Consider the following 23,471-nt stretch of genomic DNA (forward strand, 5'->3'; position numbering starts at 1 on the left):
TGCTAGCCTCGCTAACGTTAGCTAGCTCCTCATGCACATCCATAGGGGTGGTGGTTTTGGTCGACTTCTTAGTAGTTCTGTTGGGCATGTTGTCGGAGATTTTTGCGAAAAAGCCGTCAAAACTCATTATATGGTAACTTATTTAGCCAATTCTACCACTTTTTCAAGCTAGGAGATTAATGTAAAAATATAAATTTACGAATGCCACGAGAGCTCGCTGAAACACCGTGTTCTCTCTACGGTGCCATTTTCATCCTCCAAAAAGGATCACTTTTTATGTTTTACTATTTACATTTTTCTGAAATTCACTGAGTAGGATGGTCCTCCCCTTCCTCCTCTGAGGAGCCTCCACTGATTTAAACGGTTATGACAGTTATGACAATCCATAACCGTTGGTTACATGGTTATCTGGTAATTCTGCCATCCCCAGCCCTGAATTGATGTTGTGTGTAGTAAAATATAATGCAGATCAATAACATCAGAGATGTGTAAAGTGTGATGTTAGAAAGATACTGTGGAAGGCTAAACGTAAGACACTCACACCAACCAGATTAATATTCTCTGAGTGAGGAATGACCCCACACACTGTAAATCTCACTGATCTATTATTGGCTGACTCCTAAGGTTATTATTAGGTAGAGTGATGATGACTTACAGGGCGTTGTGAATGGCTATTATGAGTGTACATTAGTCATGTCTAACTTTTCATAGATGTGTGTTCACTTGACACATAAAGCCAAATTTCGATGGTGGGATTATTTTTGGGCTCTAAAATAACTGTATATTTCTGAATGAATGATTGGCTCAGTGGTCATTGGTGCTTTATTTTTAGCAGGTCAAAGGTATCCTTGGAATCGAAACTAAATCTAACTGTTTGACTATTGTTGAAGTGAAACAGTGTTTCAGTGGGATTGTGTGGATGTGCCAAAGGTGGATCTGTCTTAAAATCTGTTTTAGAGGAATTCTTGTTTTCCTTTTCTTAGGTGTTGAATAGAGAACCTCACACAAAGTAATTGTTGTTTTAGGGGCTTCACATTGATGAGGACTTCTTATTTCCAATAGGGCCCACGTCCTAGTGTCTATCTCTAATTCTCCTCAGTGAGAACAATGATGACTTCCTTCCACAGATAATAAGGTGATTCTCCCCTGAGAGCAGAATCAGTGTTTTATTAGCATTAATTGTCCAATTATCCCCAAGGCTCATTAACTCTAATAGATAGGATATATCCCAAATGGCATCCTATGCCCTAGATAGTGCATTACTTTTGACCAGGACCACAGCCAGCTCTATTCTGGCAAATCCTTAAAGTCCTACTCTCATTTTCACCTCATTTAACACTTGTTTACTTAACAAAAGGCACAAGTGGCATTTCAATAGGTGGTCCAGGTGCCTCATGACATGGGGGGGAGGGGTTCCTCTTTTGCTCTCTATTGCTCCTCTAGTGTTCCTCAAGCAAGACCGGAGGCCGATGACATCAGCAGGCACCAACAGACCAACTCCTTGAATGCTCTACTCCTTGAAGTTTGCAGTTGTCTAAAAAACATTATTTTTCTCAAAACAAATTTTTGATACCCTTTAATGTGTGTGTGCTTTACTGTATTTATACTTGGTTTATCGCTTTTCAACAGGAAAAGTTCAAATATCACTGGAGGTCTTTAAGTGTCATCTTCATGAACAGTATCCACACCTAGTATCAATCATTAGTACCCAGTCAATGATCCAATCCAGTGTCCACATTTGTGATGAATTTGGTTTTGTGAATATTTAATATATTATTTGTCTTTGCAACTCTGTCTAGAAGGCCAGCATCCCGGAGTCGCTTCTTCACTGCTGACGTTGAGACTGGTGTTTTGCGGGTACCATTTAATGCAGCTGCCAGTTGAGGACTTGTGAGGCGTCTGTTTCCAAACTAGACACTCTAATGTACTTGTCCTCTTGCTCAGTTGTGCGCCGGGACCTTCCACTCCTCTTTCTGTTCTGGTTAGAGCCAGTTTGCGCTGTTCTGTGAAGATATACAACGTTGAACGAGATATTGGTAGTTTCTCACGTTAGAATAACCTTCATTTCGCAGAACAAGAATAGACTGACGAGTTTCAGTAGAAAGTCTTTGTTTCTGGCCATTTTGAGCCTGTAATCGAACCCACAAATGCTGATGCTCCAGATACTCAACTAGTCTAAAGAAGGCCAGTTGTATTGCTTCTTTAATCAGACCAACAGTAAGCTGTGCTAACATAATTGCAAAAGGGTTTTCTAATGATCAATTAGCCTTTTAAAATTCTGAACTTGGATTAGCTAACATAACGTGCCATTGGAAAACAGGAGTGATGGTTGCTGATAATGGACCTCTGTATGCCTATGTAGATATTCCATTAAAAATCTGCTGTTTTCAGCTACAATAGTCACTTACAACATTAACAATGTCTACACTGTATTTCTGATCAATTTACTGTTATTTTAATGGACCAAAAACATGCTTTTCTTTCAAACACAAGGGAATTTCTAAGTGACCCCAAACTTTTGAACGGTAGTGTATATCAGACAGACTCATTCTCAGCTGCTTATCTGAGTTGGGCACTGCTGGAATGCAAGAGCTGTCTGTCATTGATTTGTCATTGTTCCTCATCACTTAATGATATGCATTCATGCAGGCTAGATGAGCAGTATTATTGGCTGAGTCTAACATAGGGTGCCGTCTTTCGGATGGCACGTTAATCGGGTGTCCTGACTCTCTGAGGTCATTAAAAGATCCCATGGCACTTATCGTAAGAGTAGGGGTGTTAACCCCGGTGTCCTGGCTAAATTCCCAAATCTAGCCCTCAAACCATCACGGTCACCTAATAATCCCCAGTTTAGAATTGGCTAATTCATCCCCCTCCTCTCCCCTGTAACTATTCCCCAGGTCGTTGCTGCAAATGAGAATGTGTTCTCAGTCAACTTACCTGGTAAAAGAACAGCTAAATTAAGAACATGTATGTCCATCATTGTGTCAGGCATCTCTCATCTCTGGTCTTGGCGAAGTTTTAAACGGTTTGAACAACTGCTGTCCACTGCCTGCCTGTGTTATTGCAGACAGAGATGAAATAGTGGAGGAACAGACAGATCAATAGTTCAGCTCTCTCCTCGGGCTAATATGTAAATATTTCATGAAGAGAACGAGAGAGAGAAATCTCCAATGAGTAATTCAGAGTTTGTGATGAGGGAGAGGTAGGGTGGAAAGAAGAAAGAGAAGGGGGAGACTGACGGGGAGAAAAGAAAACAGATGTAGAGAGAAAAAGAGAGATGGGGAGGGGGGATATAATCATATCATTTATTTTGGTTTATATGGTGCTTGTGGTCTTCATGAGAAGTATGATCCAGTTTCCATATTGCCCCTGATAATTGTCCTTGGCTCTTTGTAAAATACTGATCCCCTGCAGGTACAGAAAATTTGACATACATTATTCTAATGTTTATTTAAAAATGTTTTACCAGTAGTCTTAAAAATGTATTTAGGTCATTTTTTTCTACATGGACACTTATAATTCCAACAAATGATTTCAATAAAGTCCTTTGTAGACCTTCACTCAGTTTTGGATAGAGTCACTATTGTTATTATATCTAGCAATTGAAGTGTTCTCAGGTGTGCTCCACATGTAAAAGGTGACTAAACCAATGTGCATATAAATCTGTATAGATTTAGGATGTGGTGCGTCCCGGAACAAAGTGTTCAGTAGCAGATGGTTTTTGCAGTGCAGTAGATGACTGTGTGATTTCAATGAGATGAATTAGGCAGAATAAGGGGCCATGTTAGAGCTCTAATCCGGGAGGGGATGATGATACAGTATATTCCTACTGTCCCTGTCAGGCCTGTCCTATGTGTCCTTCCTGCTAACCTGTTATCTGGCTACCTCCTCCCCATCCCTCCACAGTCAGTCAGTGACCTCTCTCTCTCTCATTCTCCAAGGGGAAGCCGGATTGATTTGGCTCCTGGCATAGCAGTAGCTCTCTGCCAGGTGGATGATGTGGAGGAGTCAGTGCCTATCTCTCTCTGCGAATTACATCAAAAGCCTGTGTTTATGTTATTATGGAGCCTATTACAATACTATCCTGAATATTGAATGATAACAGCAGATCATTCATTTTTGTTGAATTCAATGTGAAATCAACAAAATATATAATCATCTCATTGAATTTAGGTTCAAAGTTGTAGGACAAAAATACGAAATGCCCTTAAGTTGATGACTTTTTGCAAATCCAATCAGTTTTCCACATTGATTCAACGCCCAGTTGGCCACTCCCTGGCTGATCTCTGCAGCTTTCCTCTGCTGTTGTGTGTCTCTCTCTAGAGGAGAACTTTGGTATGCATTCATGTGCTTTAAAATACAGGTGTTTTCTCACTTTGGTGGTGATGTGTCTCTGTGTTCAGGTATGTGTTTCTCCTGTAAAATTGATGTGGTGCCAGTGAAGAATGAGGATGGCTTGGTGATCATGTTCATCCTCAACTTTGAGCTGCCCACTGATCCGCCTATTCCCAGCTCCCCGACCAGAGAGCTCAACAAGCTGCCCATCCCCTGGCTTCCCCTAGGTAAACAAAGAGGATCCTCTGTGTGGAAAACCTTAAAAAATCTAGTTATAGTAAGTCAGAAAGAGATTGAGGTGATGAATGGGGTCCAGAGTTTTTAGGGTACAGTATTTTTCTCTTGGGTACAAGAAGATAGAAATACATATCATGCACCTCCAGAGGTACACATACAGTGGGGCAAAAAAGTATTTAGTCAGCCACCAATTGTGCAAGTTTTCCCACTTAAAAAGATGAGAGAGGCCTGTAATTTTCATCATAGGTACACTTCAACTATGACAGACAAAATGAGAAAAAAAATCCAGAAAATCACATTGTAGGATTTTTAATGAATTTATTAGCAAATTTATGGTGGAAAATAAGTATTTGGTCACCTACAAACAAGCAAGATTTCTGGCTCTCACAGACCTGTAACTTCTTCTTTAAGAGGCTCCTCTGTCCTCCACTCGTTACCTGTATTAATGGCATCTGTTTTAACTTGGTATCAGTATAAAAGACACCTGTCCACAACCTCAAACAGTCACACTCCAAACTCCATTATGGCCAAGACCAAAGAGCTGTCAAAGGACACCAGAAACAAAATTGTAGACCTGCACCAGGCTGGGAAGACTGAATCTGCAATAGGTAAGCAGCTTGGTTTGAAGAAATCAACTGTGGGAGCAATTATTAGGAAATGGAAGACATACAAGACTACTGATAATCTCCCTCGATCTGTGGCTCCACGCAAGATCTCACCCCGTGGGGTCAAAATGATCACAAGAACGATGAGCAAAAATCCCAGAACCACACGGGGGGACCTAGTGAATGACCTGCAGAGAGCTGGGACCAAAGTAACAAAGCCTACCATCAGTAACACACTACGCTGCCAGGTACTCAAATCCTGCAGTGCCAGACGTGTCCCCCCTGCTTAAGCCAGTACATGTCCAGGCCCGTCTGAAGTTTTCTAGAGAGCATTTGGATGATCCAGAAGAAGATTGGGAGAATGTCATATGGTCAGATGAAACCAAAATATAACTTTTTGGTAAAAACTCGTCGTGTTTGGAGGACAAAGAATGCTGAGTTGCATCCAAAGAACACCATACCTACTGTGAAGCATGGGGGTGGAAACATCATGCTTTGGGGCTGTTTTTCTGCAAGGGGACCAGGACGACTGATCCATGTAAAGGAAAGAATGAATGGGGCCATGTATCGTGAGATTTTGAGTGAAAACCTTCTATCAGCAAGGGCATTGAAGATGAAACGTGGCTGGGTCTTTCAGCATGACAATGATCCCAAACACACTGCCCGGGCAACGAAGGAGTGGCTTCATAAGAAGCATTTCAAGGTCCTGGAGTTGTTCTAGCCAGTCTCCAGAACTCAACCCCATAGAAAATCTTTGGAGGGAGTTGAAAGTCCGTGTTGCCCAGCAACAGCCCCAAAACATCACTGCTCTAGAGGAGATCTGCATGGAGGAAAACGTTTGACCTCTGTCATTGCCAACAAAGGGTATATAACAAAGTATTGAGATAAACTTTTGTTATTGACCAAATACTTATTTTCCACCATAATTTGCAAATGAATTCATTAAAAATCCTACAATGTTATTTGCTGGATTTTTTTTCTCATTTTGTCTGTCATAGTTGAAGTGTACCTATGATGCAAATTACAGGCCTCTCTCATCTTTTTAAGTGGGAGAACTTGCACAATTGGTGGCTGACTAAATACTTATTTGCCCCACTGTATGATCTCACATGGTACTGTTCGGTACCAATTCCGGTATGTGTGGATAATGTACTGTGTAAAATGGTACATTTTTGTACAATCATTGGAGGCGTGGCTTAGTTTGTTTGTGGCGTGGCTTAGTTTGGCTTATTTTCAGTTAGTTCTTTTTGGCCACCTGTGAGTGGAAGTGTTTAAGTGGTCTCTGTTTATGTTAATTAAAAGTTGAGCTTTTTGGCTTTCAGTTCTGAAGTATTTATAAAGGCTTACATAAGAGACAACAATGAGCTCTAATTAATATTGTAGTGACCTTAAAACCTCTTAAGGATCTGACCCTTTTTTTTAAAATTTTGCCAGAAATTACATACCCAAATATAACTGTCTGTAGCTCAGGACCTGAAGCAAGGATATGCATATTCATGATACATTTTTAAGGAAACACTTTGACATTTGTGGAGATGTGAAATTAATGTAGGAGAATTTAACACATTAGATCTGATAAAAGATCGTATAAAGAAAAAAACGTGTTTATTATTATTTGAAATTCAAGAGAAAGGCCATAATGTATTATTCCAGCCCAAGGACAATTTATATTTTGGCCACTAGATGGCAGCAGTGTATGTGCCAAGTTTTTTATTGATCCAATGAACCATTGTATATCTGTTCAAAATGTTGTACACGATTAATACAATTTCAAGTTCATAATTGTGCACTCTCCTCAAACAATAGCATGGTATTATTTCACTATAATAGCTCCTGTAAATTGGACAGTGCAGTTAGATTAACAAGAATTTAAGCTTTCTGCCTGTTTCAGATATGTCTATGTCCTGGGAATTATTTTGTTACTTACAACCTCATTTTAATCACATTAGCATACATTAGCTCAACCGTCCCACCGATCCCGATCCCATAGAGGAAGGACAAATCCACAAAAAATATATATATAGTTATTATTTTAAAAATAATATAGGAACATACTTTTAACCTCAAACTGGGTACAATTATGTACCTATAACTAATGGCACAATGGACACAGGGTACCACTACAGTCACATGCATTTGTACCCCTTTAAGTACAATTCAGTACTTTTTTTTCTAAGAGTGTAGTAATTAATTATGTCATTGCTTTACTAATGATGTTGGTGCGGTGTGTAACGTAGTCAGAAACCTATCTCCGTTTCCCTCTGACATTTCCCCTCTGACCTGCAGCACGTCGGCATAGGTTCCGTCTGCCCTCCGCCCTGCTCCGCTCCCTCAGCAGCAGTAAACATTCCCTGGAGGATGACACCGAGCTGGGCCACCAGCGCGACTTCTCTGCCCTGGGGCATGAGTCTGTAGCCCTGGACAAGCTGTTGTCCCTGCCAGAGCGCCGGCGGCTGGGGGGCACCGGGGTACTACTCTGGGACGAAGACCAGAGGGCCTTGCTGGGAGGTGAGTAGTCCTGTATGGCTCAGTTGGTAAAAGCATCATGCTAGCAACAACATGCTTGTGGGCTTGATTCTCACTGCGGTCAAATACAAAAATATATGCACTCATTGTAAGTTGCTTTGGATAAAAATGTCTGCTAAATGGCATGTTTATAGGTGACCCTGTCTCTCCCACCGGGGACCCCTCGGATGCCCCTCAAGCCCTGTCCCTGGCTATGGGCTTCTCCCAGTCCTCCCCCAGGCTGCACTGCCTCTGGGTGGACGAGGAGTGTGGCTCCAACTGCAGCGTGATGCCCAGCCGCTCCTATGAGAGCCTCTGCAGCCCGCTGCACGCCTCATCTGTGGACGGCATCAAGACTCGCAGGGGACGGTCCAGCTGGCACGGGAAGCTCCAGACGCGGCCCAGCAGCACAGGTAGAGGGCAAGATGGGGACAGGGGATAGGGGTCATGGGCAGGAGACAGAAATACGGATGTGGATGGTGGCAAGGACAGGGACAGGGGCAAGTAGAGGACATGTATGGGACACACGAAGGGGGTTTGCATAACGACATTTGAGGATCAAAGAACATGTAATTGATTAATGCTTGTCTTACATTTATGTTCCATCTGTTCAATATCTCCTTATACTGTATCTTGCACTCAGCACATTCAACTCTTAATTCACAGGCAATGAAATATCCATCTATATTTATTCCTTCTCAGGCGGAATGAAGTCCAGTCTGCATAATGTTACATCTGACTCCACGTCTGACCCCAACCTCATCCGCTTCCGGACCTTAAGTCACGTGACCCAGCTCAACCCACTGGACAACAGGCCAGACCCCCTGGTGGCCCTCCCATCTGCGGAGATTGACATCATCGCCCCCTGTAAACTAATGGACCGCACACACGGGGTCACTGAGAAAGTCACTCAGGTTGGTCGCTGCTCTTCTCTTATGGATGGGTTGACACTATTTCATGACAACCTGCAGTATCGAGAGGCTTTCACAGACACCTTGCTCCTTATGTAGTCTGCCATTGCAGTATCTGTCCTGAGGGTGGCAGCACTATCCAGATAGTTTTGCTCTAAATTCAGTTGCTGCTGGTGAACTTGTCACTGTAGAGTACAGAGGTTGACGGAAATAACTGCATGGTTATATTGCAAAACATGGAGTCGGTTGTTTTTGTATTGTGCCTCAATCAGCTTTCTCCTTTGAGAAAACAGTAGCTGATTCAGAGGGTGTGGCAGATTTCCAAACTTTTCGGTGAAGCTCTCAGGTAGCATACACTTGCAGTGGTGTAAAGTACTTAAGTACTACTCAAGTCGTTTTGGGGGAATCTGTAGTTTACTATTTATATATTTGACTACTTTTACTTTTACTTCACTACATTCCTAAAGAAAATATTGTACTTTTTACTCCATAAATTTTCTTTGACACCCAAAAGTACTTGTTACATTTTGAATGCATAGCAGGACAGGAAAATAGTCAAATTCACTCACTTATCAACTGAACTGGTCATCCCTATTGCCTCTGATCTGGCGGACTCACTAAACTCAAATGCTTTGTTTGTAAATGATGTCTGAGTTGGAGTGTGCACCTGGCTTTCCGTAAATTAAAAAAACAAGAAAATGGTGCCATTTGGTTTGCTTAAAATAAGGAATTTGACATTATTTATACTTTTACTTTTGATACTTAAGTATATTTTAAACCAAATATTTTTTTACTTTTACTCAAGTAGAATTTTACTGGGTTGACTTTTACTTGAGTCCTTTTCTATTAAGGTATCTTTACTTTTTTTATTCAAGTATGACAGTTGGGTATATTTTCCACCACTGTACAATTGTACTTCCTCGCCAAAAGGAGGCTATCGATGAGGGGAGGACCGTCAAACGTTTGCCTACTAACGAATTGGCACTATCCTCGACCACTCGACCACGTATTGTTTTCCAGGTCACAGAGGAGAAAGGATGGAGGAGAGATGGCGGAGGACAGACTTGTCGAAATGAGAAAAGGCCCTCCGCTCCTCAAAAGCCACTTTTCATCGAGGACGGTCATGTATACCCTACCTGGGTCCTTCGCGGAAGTGTTTTGAAATCTGCCACACCCCCTTTGATTCAGCTTTTGTTTTGTCGGAGGAGAAAGCATGCACACGTTTAAAACAATAAGTAGCATATTGTTTTTATCTATAAAGTGTTGTGCACAACTAACTTCATTTGTTTTAAGCACTTTACACATTTATTTTGGGATCCACACCTACAAACAACATTTGCCTGATACGTGCGAGTGGAGAAGCAGAATCTCATTTCATACAAGCATTTTCGTCCATGTTCCCTCTCCTCACAGCTGATTACCCGTGACTGTTTTCAAAAGGAGGCGAGAGAGGACAGAGGATGGAGGAGTTGAGCAAATCTAATTGAGAATAGGCCCTGTGTGTATTGCTTAATACATCAGAGTGTTACAATGGTTGCCCCATGGATATTAATTCAAGTCACGCTGACCTCTCACTATTATGATCTTTGACCCTCTGTAACTTTCATAATTATTCACGATTAATTCAGGATTATCCATAATCATGGTAGCGTCGACATTAATGTAGAAGTGCTTAGAAACATATTCTGTTATTATTTACAATAGAAGTGTCTCCAAAATGACACAATATATTATTTACCATTCATTTCTATTGGGCACAAAATAATCTGAAAACACAACCAAAACAAACTGAAAATGCATCCAACAAGTTTGTAGAGTCACAAGCTTGATGTGATCATTGAATATGGGACCAAATACTAAACTTTTGGCTATTTCAGTTATAATAAATCTTTAGGGGTGTCAATGATTTTCACCCCTACTCTTTTGAGAAAAATGTTCCTTGTTGATCAAAATCTCTTTCTCGGAGCAATTGTTTTAGTATAAAATAATATAATTTTCACCCCAGAAAATTGCGTAGAATATTGCTCAGTATTTGAATTATTTACATTGTATATAAAAAAGTATGTGGACAAGCATTCAAATTAGTGGATTTGTCTATATCCAGATAATGTTCCTCCCTCATGATGCCATCTATGTTGTGAAGTGCAACAGTCCCTCCTGCAGCAAAGCACCCCCACAACATGATGCTGCAACCCCCGTGCTTCACGGTTGGGATGGTGTTCTTCGGCTTCCAAGCCTCCCCCTTTTTACTCCAAACATAACGATGGTCATTTTGCCAAACAGTTCTATTTGTGTTTCATTAGACCAGAGTAGAGGTCGACCGATTAATCGGAATGGTCGATTAATTAGGGCCGATTTCAAGTTTTCATAACAATTGGAAATAGGTATTTTTAAATATTTTTTATACCTTTATTTAACTAGACAAGTCAGTTAAGAACACATTCTTATTTTCAATGACGGCCTAGGAACGGTGGGTTAACTGCCTTGTTCAGGGGCAAAACGACATATTTTCACCTTGTCAGCTCGGGGGATCCAGTCTTGCAACCTTACAGTTAACTTGTCCAACGCAATAACGACCGGCCTCTCTCTCATTGCACTCCACAAGGAGACTGCCTGCTACGCAAATGCAGTAAGCCAAGGTAAGTTGCTAGCTAGCATTAAACTTATCTTGTAAAAAACAATCAATCATAATCACTAGTTAACTACACATGGTTGATGATATTACTAGATATTATCTAGCGTGTCCTGCGTTGCATATAATCTGACAAGCATACAAGTATCTAAGTATCTGACTGAGCGGTGGTAGGCAGAAGCAGGTGCGTAAACATTAATTCAAACAGCACTTTCAGACGTTTTGCCAGCAGCTCTTCGTTGTGCGTCAAGCATTGCGCTGTTTATGACTTCAAGCCTATCAACTCCCGAGTTGAGGCTGGTGTAACCGATGTGAAATGGCTTGCTAGTTAGCGCGCGCTAATAGCGTTTCAAATGTCACTCGCTCTGATCCTTCTAGTAGTTGTTCCCCTTGCTCTGCAAGGGTAACGCTGCTTCGATGGTGGCTGTTGTCGTTGTGTTGCTGGTTCGAGGCCAGGGAGGAGTGAGGAGAGGGACGGAAGCTATACTGTTACACTGGCAATACCAAAGTGCCCATAAGAACATCCAAGAGTCAAAGATTAATGAAATACAAATGGTATAGAGGGAAATAGTCCTATAATTCCTATAATAACTACAACCTAAAACTTCTTACCTGGGAATATTGAAGACTCATCTTAAAAGGAACCACCAGCTTTCACATGTTCTCATGTTCTGAGCAAGGAACTGAAACGTTAGCTTTCTTACATAGCACATATTGCACTTTTACTTTCTTCTCCAACACTTTGTTTTTGCATTATTTAAACCAAATTTAACATGTTTCATTATTTACTTGAAGCTAAATTGATTTTATTGTATATTAAGTTAAAATAAGTGTTCATTCAGTATTGTTGTAATTGTCATTATTACAAATAAATAAAAAAATTGTCCGATTAATCGGTATCGGCTTTTTTGGTCCTCCAATAATCGGTATTGGTGTTGAAAAATCATAATCGGTCGACCTCTAGACCAGAGGACATCTCTCCAAAAAGTATGATCTTTGTCCCCATGTGCAGTTGCAAACCATAGTCATTTTTTTATGGCGGTTTTGGAGCAGTGACTTCTTCCTTGCTGAGCGGCCTTTCAGGTTGTGTCGATATAGGACTCGTTTTACTGTGGATATAGATAATTTTGTACCTGTTTCCTTCATTATCTTCACAAGGTCCTTTGCTGTTTTTCTGTGATTGAGTTGCACTATTTGCACCAATGTACGTTCATCTCTAGGAGACAGAAAGCGTCTCCTTCCTGAGCGGTATGACGGCTATGTGGTCCCATGGTGTTTATACTTGCATACCATTGTTTGTACAGATGAACGTGATACCTTCAGGCGTTTGGAAATTGCTCCCAAGGATGAACCAGACTTGTGGAGGTCTACAATTTTGTTTCTGAGGTCTTGGCTGATTTATTTTGATTTTCCCATAATGTCAAGCCAAGAGGCACTGAGTTTGAAGGTAGGCCTTGAAATACATCAACAGGTACACCTCCAATTGACTCAAATTATGTCAATTAGCCTATCAGAAGCTTCTAAAGCCATGACATCATTTTCTGGAATTTTCCAAGCTGTTTAAAGGCACAGTCAACTTAGTGTATGTAAACTTCTGACCCACTGGAATTGTGATACAGTGAATTATAAGTGAAATAATATGTCTGTAAACAATTGTTGGAAAAACTACTGGTGTCATGCACGAAGTAGATGTCCTAATTGACTTGCCAAACTATAGTTTGTTAACAAGAAATTTGTGAAGAGTGTTTGAAAAACGAGTTTTAATGACTCCAACCTAAGTGTATGTAAAATTCCAACTTCAACTGTAAGCACCTTCTTATTAATGGTTTCTGTTGCTTTTATACATGTCTTACTACTTGAATGTCGTCTTAATTTTTTATCAAAAAACTCCCGTGGCTGATTTTTCCAATTGGCATGTTTTGTTTCTAAAAGTTTGCACAAGAGTGAAGTTTTCATTGAGTTGTGAGATAGTACTTTTGCACATATAACACACTGTGGATGAGGAAAACACCACTCCCAATATAAGTGAACCCCAAATCAATGTAGTTCTCATCGTATTTGCGCCCTTTGAGCTCTTCGGCTGCATCAGATTCACAACTGTCAGTGTCCATGCTAGCTGGGCTAACAACACATTTAGAATGACTGATGCTGGCATTGGATGTGCTCGTGGAAGCAGAACAACTTCTGTCGCCGACAGGTGCAGTACTGCTGGAAGTAGCAGTACTACCAGTAGAGCTGTTGTGTCTCTTTGGACGCGGGGCTTACTTTTTTTAATCATTTATCCATTTTAGAGAAAACGGAATGAGCAGCAGCTACGTTTGGCTACATACTCAGTGGAATTCCCGCGAAAGAGTAACGGTTAATGGGATTGGATGTTCATTATTTGATTAGGTTACCTGTATTTGACATTGTGTTGTTATTTCGTTAAACACTAGATGGTTTAATTTTATTTTTGGCAGTGAAAAGAGAATACTCAGGCAAGGAAAAAAAACTCACCCAAATGTATAGCCCCGTTGGAAAATATGGACCGTTTGAAAATGTGAAGAATTAAAAAAAAATCTAAACATTTTTACAAGTCAATCACATTCTTATTTGGCATACCCCAAACGGCATTGCGCGTACCCCAGTTTGGGAATACCTGGCCTAGTAAAAGTCCAGACCTAATCCCAATTGAGATGTGCCAGGATTTGAAATGAGCAGTTCATGCTAGAAAACCCACAAATGTTGCTGAGTTAAAGCAGTTCTGCATGCAAGAGTGGCCCAACATTACTCCACAATGATGATTTGAGAGACTGATCAACAACTACAGGAAGCGTTTGGTTGCAGTCATTGCAGCTAAAGGTGGCACAACCAGTTATTGAGTGTAAGCGGGCAATTTGTTTTTCACACAGGGGAATTGGTTGTTGCGTAACTGTTAATTAAATAAATAAAATAAGTATCAATTTTTTTGTTCTTTGCCAACTTAGCTTCCCTTTACCTGAAGACCTGTTAACATTCAGTGTCAACAATATTCTATCAGCAAATACTGTAAGTATCTTAGCTTGTTCCTTTGATCTTAAGGTTGTCTCTTGTGACAACCGAGCAGCTGATTTGGTTCTGAGTTCTAATTTGAGTCTGTAGGAAATGTTATAGAACCATATTGTTTTGGCTGGAGCTTGTTATTTGTCACACAGTGTCCTCAGCCCTGGGAGCAGTGTTCTGGGATGTATGAGTAACTGAGGTGTTAGGACACCTGGGACACACAAATACAACCTCCAATCACACAGCGCTCCAATCAAAGTCACTGTGAGTCACCTATCTGTCTGGAGTTCACTGATTGTTCTGCCGACTTCAGTCTGAACTACAGCTTTGCAATGGTTGAAAGAAATTTGAAAGGACTTTGCAAACTAAAATGGAAACCTCCAGGTTTTCAGGGATGTTTAGCAGGGCATCAGCAGGACAGTAGTTCACGTTTACCTCAAGCTCATGAATATATATTATTTTTTTACTGTACTAAATAAAAGACACAATAACAGTGTCGACTGGAGTTGAATACACTTAATCTCAACATATAGTAAATCTTTTTAAAGGCAGTGAAACACTGCCAGTAAAACTAAGCTGGTGACATTACTGTTGCATAGACACAGAAACACCGGGAATCCCTCTCTATAGCCCCAGAGTCACATTTACTATAACAGCTCCCATTACATCAACAGTGAGCTAGATCTAGCATACCTATGCAGGCCATCTTCAATTAATTGTTATCATCATTCACTAACCCAACCCTCACCCATCCTCAATTAATCGTTAGCATCATACGCTTACCCAGTTCTCCTCTCCCATCCATATTCAGAGTGTGGCTTATTATCCCTTGAGGCAGAACAGAACAGCCTGGCTGGAGTTATAAGTCAGTGAGACAGTCCATGGTCATACAGATTAGTTATACTGTACTGCAGGAGGGCCTGGGTAGTCAAATTAATCTGTGTGCTGGGAGCTTGTTTACTACAGCAAACTTTAATTAGGTCTGAGACATATGCATGCATAGAATGTATTTACACCCTGTACAGTGCACTGCAATGCTCTGGTGTGTTACTGTGGATGGAGAGATTTACTGTACATGGCACAGAAATGTGAGGTGATTGGAATTGATTGTTGGCTAAGAGACACTATAACTCTGCAAGTATTTGTTTTACTTGATGAAAACTCAAGGCAATGGTCAAATTATCAATATATACAGTTGAAGTTGGAAGTTTACATACACTTAGGTTGGAGTCATTAAAACTTGTTTTTCAACCACTTCACAAATTTCTTGTTAACAAACTATAGTTTTGGCAATTCGTTTAGGACATCTACTTTGTGCACGACACAAGTAGTTTCCCAACAATTGTTTACAGACATATTATTTCACTTATAATTCACTGTATCACAATTCCAGTGGGTCAGAAGTTTACATACACTAAGTTGACTGTGCCTTTAAACAGCTTGGAAAATTCCAGAAAATGATGTCATGGCTTTAGAAGCTTCTGATAGGCTAATTGACATCATTTGAGTCAATTGGAGGTGTACCTGTGGATGTATTTCAAGGCCTACCTTCAAACTCAGTGCGTCTTTGCTTGACATCATGGGAAAATCAAAATAAATCAGCCAAGACCTCAGAAACAAAATTGTAGACCTCCACAAGTCTGGTTCATCCTTGGGAGCAATTTCCAAACGCCTGAAGGTACCATGTTCATCTGTACAAACAATGGTATGCAAGTATAAACACCATGGGACCACGGAGCCGTCATACCGCTCAGGAAGGAGACGCGTCCTAGAAATTAACATATTTTGGTGCGAAATGTGCAAATCAATCCGAGAATAACAGCAAAGGACCTTGTGAAGATGCTGGAGGAAACAGCTACAAAAGTATCTATATCCACAGTAAAAGCGAGTCCTATATCAACATAACCTGAAAGGCCGCTCAGCAAGGAAGAAGCCACTGCTCCAAAACCGCCATACAAAAGCCAGACTGCGGTTTGCAACTGCACCTGGGGACAAAGATCGTACTTTTTGGAGAAATGTCCTCTGGTCTGATGAAACGAAAATAGAACTGTTTGGCCATAATGACCATCGTTATGTTTGGAGGAAAATGGGGGAGGCTTGCAAGCCGAAGAACATGGGGGTGGCAGCATCATGTTGTGGGGGTGCTTTGCTGCAGGAGGGACTGGTGCAGGAGGGGAAATGATGTGGCTATATTGAAGCAACATCTCAAGACATCAGTCAGGAAGTTAAAGCTTGGTCGCAAATGGGTCTTCCAAATGGACAATGACTCCAAGCATGCTTCCAAATAAAAATGGCTTAAGGACAACAAAGTCAAGGTATTGGAGTGGCCATCACAAAGCCCTGACCTCAATCGTATATACAATTTGTGGGCAGAATTGAAAAAGGGTGTGCGAGCAAGGAGGCCTACAAACCTGACTAAGTTACACCAGCTCTGTCAGGAGGAATGGGCCAGAATTCACCCAACTTATGGTGGGAAGCTTGTTGAAGGCTACTCGGAAAGTTTGACCCAAGTTAAACAATTTAAAGGCACTGCTACCAAATACTAATTGAGTGTATGTAAACTTCTGACTCACTGGGAATGTGATGAAAGAAATAAAAGCTGAAATAAATCATTCTCTCTACTATTATTCTGACATGTCACATTCTTAAAATAAAGTGGTAATCGTAACTGACCTAAGACGGAATTTTTGTTAGTATTAAATGTCAGGAATTGTGAAAAACTGAGTTTAAAGGCTAAGGTCTTGCTGATGGTCAGACACATTTGGATACAGGTAATGGATGGAGGACGCACATATACAGTGGGGTCCATAATTATTGGGACCCTTGATAAGGATGAGCAAAAATGACTGTATAAAATAAATACAAATACTGAGCTATATTGTGTTTTTAAAAATGCAATGGGGTTTAAGTCCAGAGACTGAGATGGCCATTGCAAAATTTTGATTTTGTGCACAATTAACCATTTCTTTGTGGATTTTGATGTGTGCTTGGGGTTATTGTTTTGCTGGAAGATCCACTTGCCGCAAAGTTTCAGCTTCCTGGCACATGCAACCAGGTTTTTGGCTAAAATGTCCTGGTACTTGATAACGTTCATGATGCAATTGACCTTAAGAAGGGCCACCAGGCTGGTCTCCTAGACTAGACGTAACATAGTAAATGAAAATCAGGGACACTCAGCAAGAAAATAACCGCAAGAACACATTCAAATCCACAAAGAAATTGCTAATACATTTTTTGGAGCATGCAAAATAGCTCTGTATTTTAATTATTTATTTTATACTGTCATTTTTCCTCATCTGTATCAAGGCTGTCTATAATTTTAGACCCCACTGTATCTGTTTTACCTTTTAGAAATGAAACAACTTTATGTACAGTATGACTTCCTCAAATGTTTTATTTATTTTATTTATTTAACCTTTATTTAACCAGGTAGGCAAGTTCAGAACAAGTTCTCATTTACAATTGCGACCTGGCCAAGATAAAGCAAAGCAGTTCGACACATACAACAACAGAGTTACACATGGAGTAAAACAAACATAGAGTCAATAATACAATAGTAAAATAAGTATATATACAATGTGAGCAAATGAGGCGAGATAAGGGAGGTAAAGGCAAAAAAAGGCCATGGTGGCGAAGTAAATACAGTATAGCAAGTAAAACACTGGAATGGTAGATTTGCAGTGGAAGAATGTGCAAAGTAGAAATAGAAGTAATCGGTGGACTAAATACAGTACCTTCAGAAAATATTCACACCTCTTGACTTTTTCCACATGTTGTGTTACGAAGTGGGATTCAAAAGGATTTAAATGTTATTTTTTGTCAACGATCTACACAAATACTCAGTTCCTATTGGGCAAAACATAACCCAAAACAAACTTCAAATCCATCCAATGAGTTTGTAAAGTCACAAGCTTGATGTAGTCATTGTGTGCAAGGAATATGTGACCAAGTACACAACTTTTGACTACTTTAATACACTATAAGTGAATTTGTCAAAATACTTATGACTTCCTCAAATGGTGGGACTAGATACATAAAGTGTTTACATAAAACAGATACACTATCTGACCAAAAGTATGTGGACACCTGCTTGTTGAAAAACATCTCATTCCAAAATCATGGGCATTAATATGGAGTTGGTCCCCCCTTTGCTGCTATAACAGCCTCCATTCATCATGAAGACTTTCCACTAGACTTGCGTCCATTCAGCCACAACGAGCAATAATGAGATCCGGCTATGATGTTGGGCGATTAGGCTTGGCTCGCAGTCTGCGTTTCAAATCATCCCAAAGATGTTCGATGGGATTGAGGTCAGGGCTCTGTGCAGGACAGTCAAGTTCTTCCACACTGATCTCGACAAACCATTTCTGTATGGACCTTGCTTTGTGCACGCAGGTATTGTCATGCTGAAACAGGAAGGGGCCTTCCCCAAACTGTTGCCACAAAGTTGGAAGTACAGAATTGTCTAGAATGTCATTGTATGCTGTAGCATTACGATTTCCCTTCACTTGAACTAAGGGGCCTAGCCTGAATCATGAAAAACAGCCTCAGATCATTATTACTCCACCAAACTTTACAGTTGGCACTATGCATTGGGGCAGGTAGCAATCTCCTGGTATCCGCCAAACCCAGATTCGTCCCTCAGACTTGCCAGATGGTGAAGTGTGATTCATCACTCCAGAGAACGCGTTTCCACTGCTCCAGAGTCCAATGGCGGAGAGCTTTACACCCCTCCAGCCGATGCTTGGCATTGCACATGGTGACATCTTAGGCTTGTGTGCGGCTGCGGCTTATCATGTTTCTACTCGAGGGAATCACTCAAATAATAGTTCCAGTTATAGCAAGCAGAAGCAAAATTGAGAGCACTGTGTGTGTACTGCAGACTCAATGCCTAACACTGATATTTTACTATAATACATTTGGCATATAGGACATAGCTTATGTTTTATCTGTGAAAGTACAGCTCTGACTAACAACTTTAGTTATTTAGCAGACACTTTTATCCAGAGCGACTTACAGGAGCAATTAGGGTTAAGTGCCTTGCTCAAGGGCACATCAACATATTTTTCCCCTAGTCAACTCGGGGATTCAAACCAGTGATCTTTTCCCAACACTCTTAACTGCTAGGCTACCTGCCGCATGTCACCTATTTAATGTGTGTGTATTTTGGTGGGCTTTATTGTGATCCATTTCCTGACAGTAATAGTACTTTTATTGGTTACTCAGCTGACCAATAGTTCAAATACTCAGTACTTATGAGAAAAAGTTGAGTATTTTTTAAAAGATATTAGAGCTTACAACACTGTTGAAATGCCAGCATATTAGTTTAAACCACTCTCTTAATTAAAAAGCTTTGCCATTGAATGCGGAGGCTCAGCTCAAACCTGTTGATTTTTAACGCCTACTGACTGTGTAGCCTTTTAGAGAATCCTGGCTTATTATCAGTTTTGCTCAAATAACTTAACTCCCCTAGGCAAGGTAATAAATGACATTGCTCCCAGTTACTCTCTGGTAGACCATAGATTCTTCTTCACATCGATAGTGCCCTTGGGTAAGGCTGAATGGACTGGTGGTAACACAAATGCAAGGTGAGCTCCTGGCTTATGGAAGGTTATACATGGGATGGAAAGATAACGAAGCATGGGTTCTCCTTACACACCTACTGGATCTTCTTTCACATTATCAACTGGATTGATTGTTTAATCCCAATACTATACTTCCCAGTTGAGATTAGGTTGATATAAATGCCCCACGAACAGACTGCCATCTATACTTTGGCGAGCTGCTATTCTTCACACAAGTGCGTTATAAAATGTATGAGAATTGGAGGGCGAAGATGTGGCAAAGTTATGGTGATTGATTATCTCTGTGTTGATAATCTATATTCCTATTCAAAGTGGTTGAAATGGAATGTATTTTCTCAGACCAATAATGTTTTGTCAGCATCAATAAAAGATGAGATTAGTTTAGAGTAACTAAGTATGCCCCAAGGTCATGCCTAAGTTAGCCAAGATGTGGAAAACAGTACTCGTTTAAATACTAGAGGAGAATCAGTCTGTAGTCATTGGCCTGTTGAGAAGGTCTCTATTGACTACACTACAGTGTCTGGCGTATCGGAGTCAAAAATGATTTAACATTATTTAACATACAACATCAGCTTAGATTTAACACACGTTAGCAGCTGGAGGGTCAGTGCAGTGAAAGGATAGCTACTACCTGGTGTCCGTGGGGGAATTATCCTTGCTGCTGTTGCTGCTTCAACCGCAGCAATCTTCAATTAAAAAATATTAACACCGTTTACTTGCATTTTTTAAAGAGCATTAACATACAGTATGTGGCTTGTGTGTGACTAAGGGAGACAACGAAGGAGAGAGGGAGAGAAGGTTTATGGATGCCTGTTGGTGTTCATTTGGGGAAATCAATCAAGTACTGCAGCTGGCCTGAGGATGGAGTGGAGAGGAGGAGGAGGAGGAGCTGATCCTGAGTGGTCCAGTGCTTCTACAGAGGCTGGAAAGAGAAAGAGGGAGAGATAATTTCGGAATGAAGAGGGAAAAAGAGAGAGGGGGAGAGAAGGGTAAGTGGGACCTCATAGATACAGCGAAGCAACTAAAAAGTAGAGTGGAGACTACTCAGAGAGAGAGACCTCTGGCTCTGGACATTACATAACTGATACTCTGATCCTGAACAAGGCAGAGAATGGAGTGGAGGATGCGTTATAGAAGAAAATTATGGGAAAGGACCATGAAGATCACAACGATGCTCATTAGGTGGAACCACACTGGTGCACCTCTTGTCCCGTGACCTGTCAGATTGTTAAGAGAAGGAACATTAGCATTTTGCTTCTAGACCTAAACTGAAATGAGTGACAGGACTCACCCACAAAATAATAACATAGATAGACAAAACTAATGGTCCATCTCTCTTTGTAGCTGGACAGAATCCTAAACAGTCCTGTATGGATTCACATCACAGAGAATCACAGGGAGAGCCTGTGAGTGTGAGCTCTCCCAGGGGGAGGGGATGGGGGTGTGAGGTTGGGGAGATGAGTCTGGGAGGATAGGAGGCAGTCGCGTGGAGGAGAAAGAGATAGAGGGAAGAGGAGGACACTGCCATCATGTCCCTCAGGGGAAGGGGCAGTATATCTCAGTACGGGGTACCAGTGGTCAGTAACGAGCGCAGGAACACGCGGGTGAAGAGGGCTGTCCACATCTCCAGCATTGTGGCTCAGGAGGTGAGTAGTGGGACTGAGACCTTATCTGTTAGACTTTATGGGACCTATGGGCACTCTTGGGAGAGATGAAGGACATCCAAATAAATCCTTAATTTTAGGATTGTTTTTATTTTAACATTTGGTCTGTCAAGGATTATTGTTCAGTTAAACAGAGGCAAATTAATTGCTGTTGAAGGAGTTTCACAACTGTTATTTTGCTATGTGCTTTTGCCTACATTATCTATGTATTACCTTAATAGCGTATAGAGCCCATTACCTTATTTTTTACAGTTGTTTGGGTCATTGGTTCTCTAACTCACCTGCACAGGGTGCTTGAACAATTTGTGTCATACCTGAGACTTATTCAAAGAAGATTCATATGGTTCCAGACAGTGTACTTACATCAGTATGAAGCCTATTCAGTTTGCTTCAGTCTGTATAGGTTAGTTTAAAACCAGACAAGTTGTTGTTCCTTGGTGTGTTGTACTGTAATTAAGGCCATTTTGTGTTAATTTGATCCATGAAAGTTTATTTATGCTAACTCCAGTCAGTGTTGTTCCAACTCGAGGTGTCAAAACAATGGCCCCCCTTCCCAATGTAAAAACAGGGTTGGGGAGTAACAGATGACATGTAATCCGTTACATGTAAGGGATAACAAAATAAACAGCAACTGTAATCCATTACCAGCAAAAATGTTGTAATCAGATTACTGATACTTTTGAAAAACTAGATGATTACTTCAAGGATTACTTGTAAATTCAGAAAGTATGTTTGTCAAAAAAAATCTGACACTTCTGTTTTCTCAATGACATTCAGCATTGAAAAAAGGCGCAAGTTTAAGTCTGTTCCACCTGAGCGAGTCTGACCACAAGTCAAAGACCACTATGATGACACACCAAATGTGTTTGATGGATCTCGGGAAAAGAGCAGGAATAGGCTTTTATAGGCTACAGTCCAAGCTATGTCTTCCAATGGTGTGACTGCTGTCGGCATCCAAAGATTATCCCATTTGAATACACGCTTGGAGGTGAGAATGACAGTAGTGGTGTAGTCTACGGCGAAACGGATATCACTTATTATTGATACCTACATACAGTAGCGCATTGATGTGAATCACACTGCTGCTCTCTCATTTAGCTATTTGCGTCTTACGAATTGTGGTTGGTGAGGATGGCTGTTCACAAATCTAAATGTGTATTTGAACCCAATAATGGTTGAAATCAAGAAGTTTAAGCTGCCTATCAATCATTGTTTTTGAAACCAGTGTACAACCAGTGAAAAATGCGCTCTTGCAACAGCTGCATAGTACGGATTCAAGCCTATGGAATAAAAGTGTGGCTTTTATTGCTCAATCTAATTCATGCTGTTAAAAAACAATCCATAGGCCTAATGGACACATGCTCAAACTTGCACACTTTTGATAGATTTAAAGGGTCAATCTGTAGTTGCTACATCTATTTTTTTACTTTTAAATTATATATACAATAGCAGTCAAACGTTTGGACACACCGACTCATTCAATTTAAAAAAAAATGTGTACTATTTTATACATTGTAGAATAATAGTGAAGATATCAGAACTATGAAATAACACATAAGGAACATGGTTGCATCACTGCCTGGTACGGAATTGCTCGGCCTCCGACCGCAAGGCACTACAAAGGGTAGTGCATACGGCCCGGTACATCACTGGGGCTAATCTGCCAGCCATCCAGGACCTCGACACCAGGCGGTGTCAGAGGAAGGCCCTAAAAATTGTCAAAGGCCCCAGCCACCCCAGTCATAGACTGTTCTCTCTACTACCACATGGCAAGCGGTACGTTTAGGACAAAAAGGCTTCTCAACAGTTTTTACCCCCAAGCCATAAGACTCCTGAACAGGTAATCAAATGGCTACCCGGACTATTTGCACTGCGTGCCCCCCCCCCCCCCCCCACCCCCCAACCCCTCTTTTACACTGCCGCTACTCTGTTGATCATATATGAATAGTCACTTTAACTGCACACTCATGTAC

General features: G+C 40.8%; 1 protein-coding gene across 1 annotated transcript in view; it reads left to right on the plus strand.

Moving 5' to 3' along the window:
• LOC110530392 (voltage-gated inwardly rectifying potassium channel KCNH2) overlaps nt 1-23,471 on the plus strand; it is a 72,087-nt gene that overhangs the window by 22,125 nt on the left and 26,491 nt on the right. The window contains exons 4-7 of the mRNA XM_021613401.3: nt 4,407-4,565; nt 7,467-7,688; nt 7,841-8,098; nt 8,388-8,599. Coding sequence (XP_021469076.3) covers nt 4,407-4,565; nt 7,467-7,688; nt 7,841-8,098; nt 8,388-8,599 — 851 coding nt within the window. The remainder of the gene's footprint in view (nt 1-4,406; nt 4,566-7,466; nt 7,689-7,840; nt 8,099-8,387; nt 8,600-23,471) is intronic.

Source organism: Oncorhynchus mykiss, chromosome 8 (genome assembly GCF_057628025.1).
Source record: "Oncorhynchus mykiss isolate SJ-2025 chromosome 8, ASM5762802v1, whole genome shotgun sequence".
Classification (NCBI taxonomy): domain Eukaryota; kingdom Metazoa; phylum Chordata; class Actinopteri; order Salmoniformes; family Salmonidae; genus Oncorhynchus; species Oncorhynchus mykiss.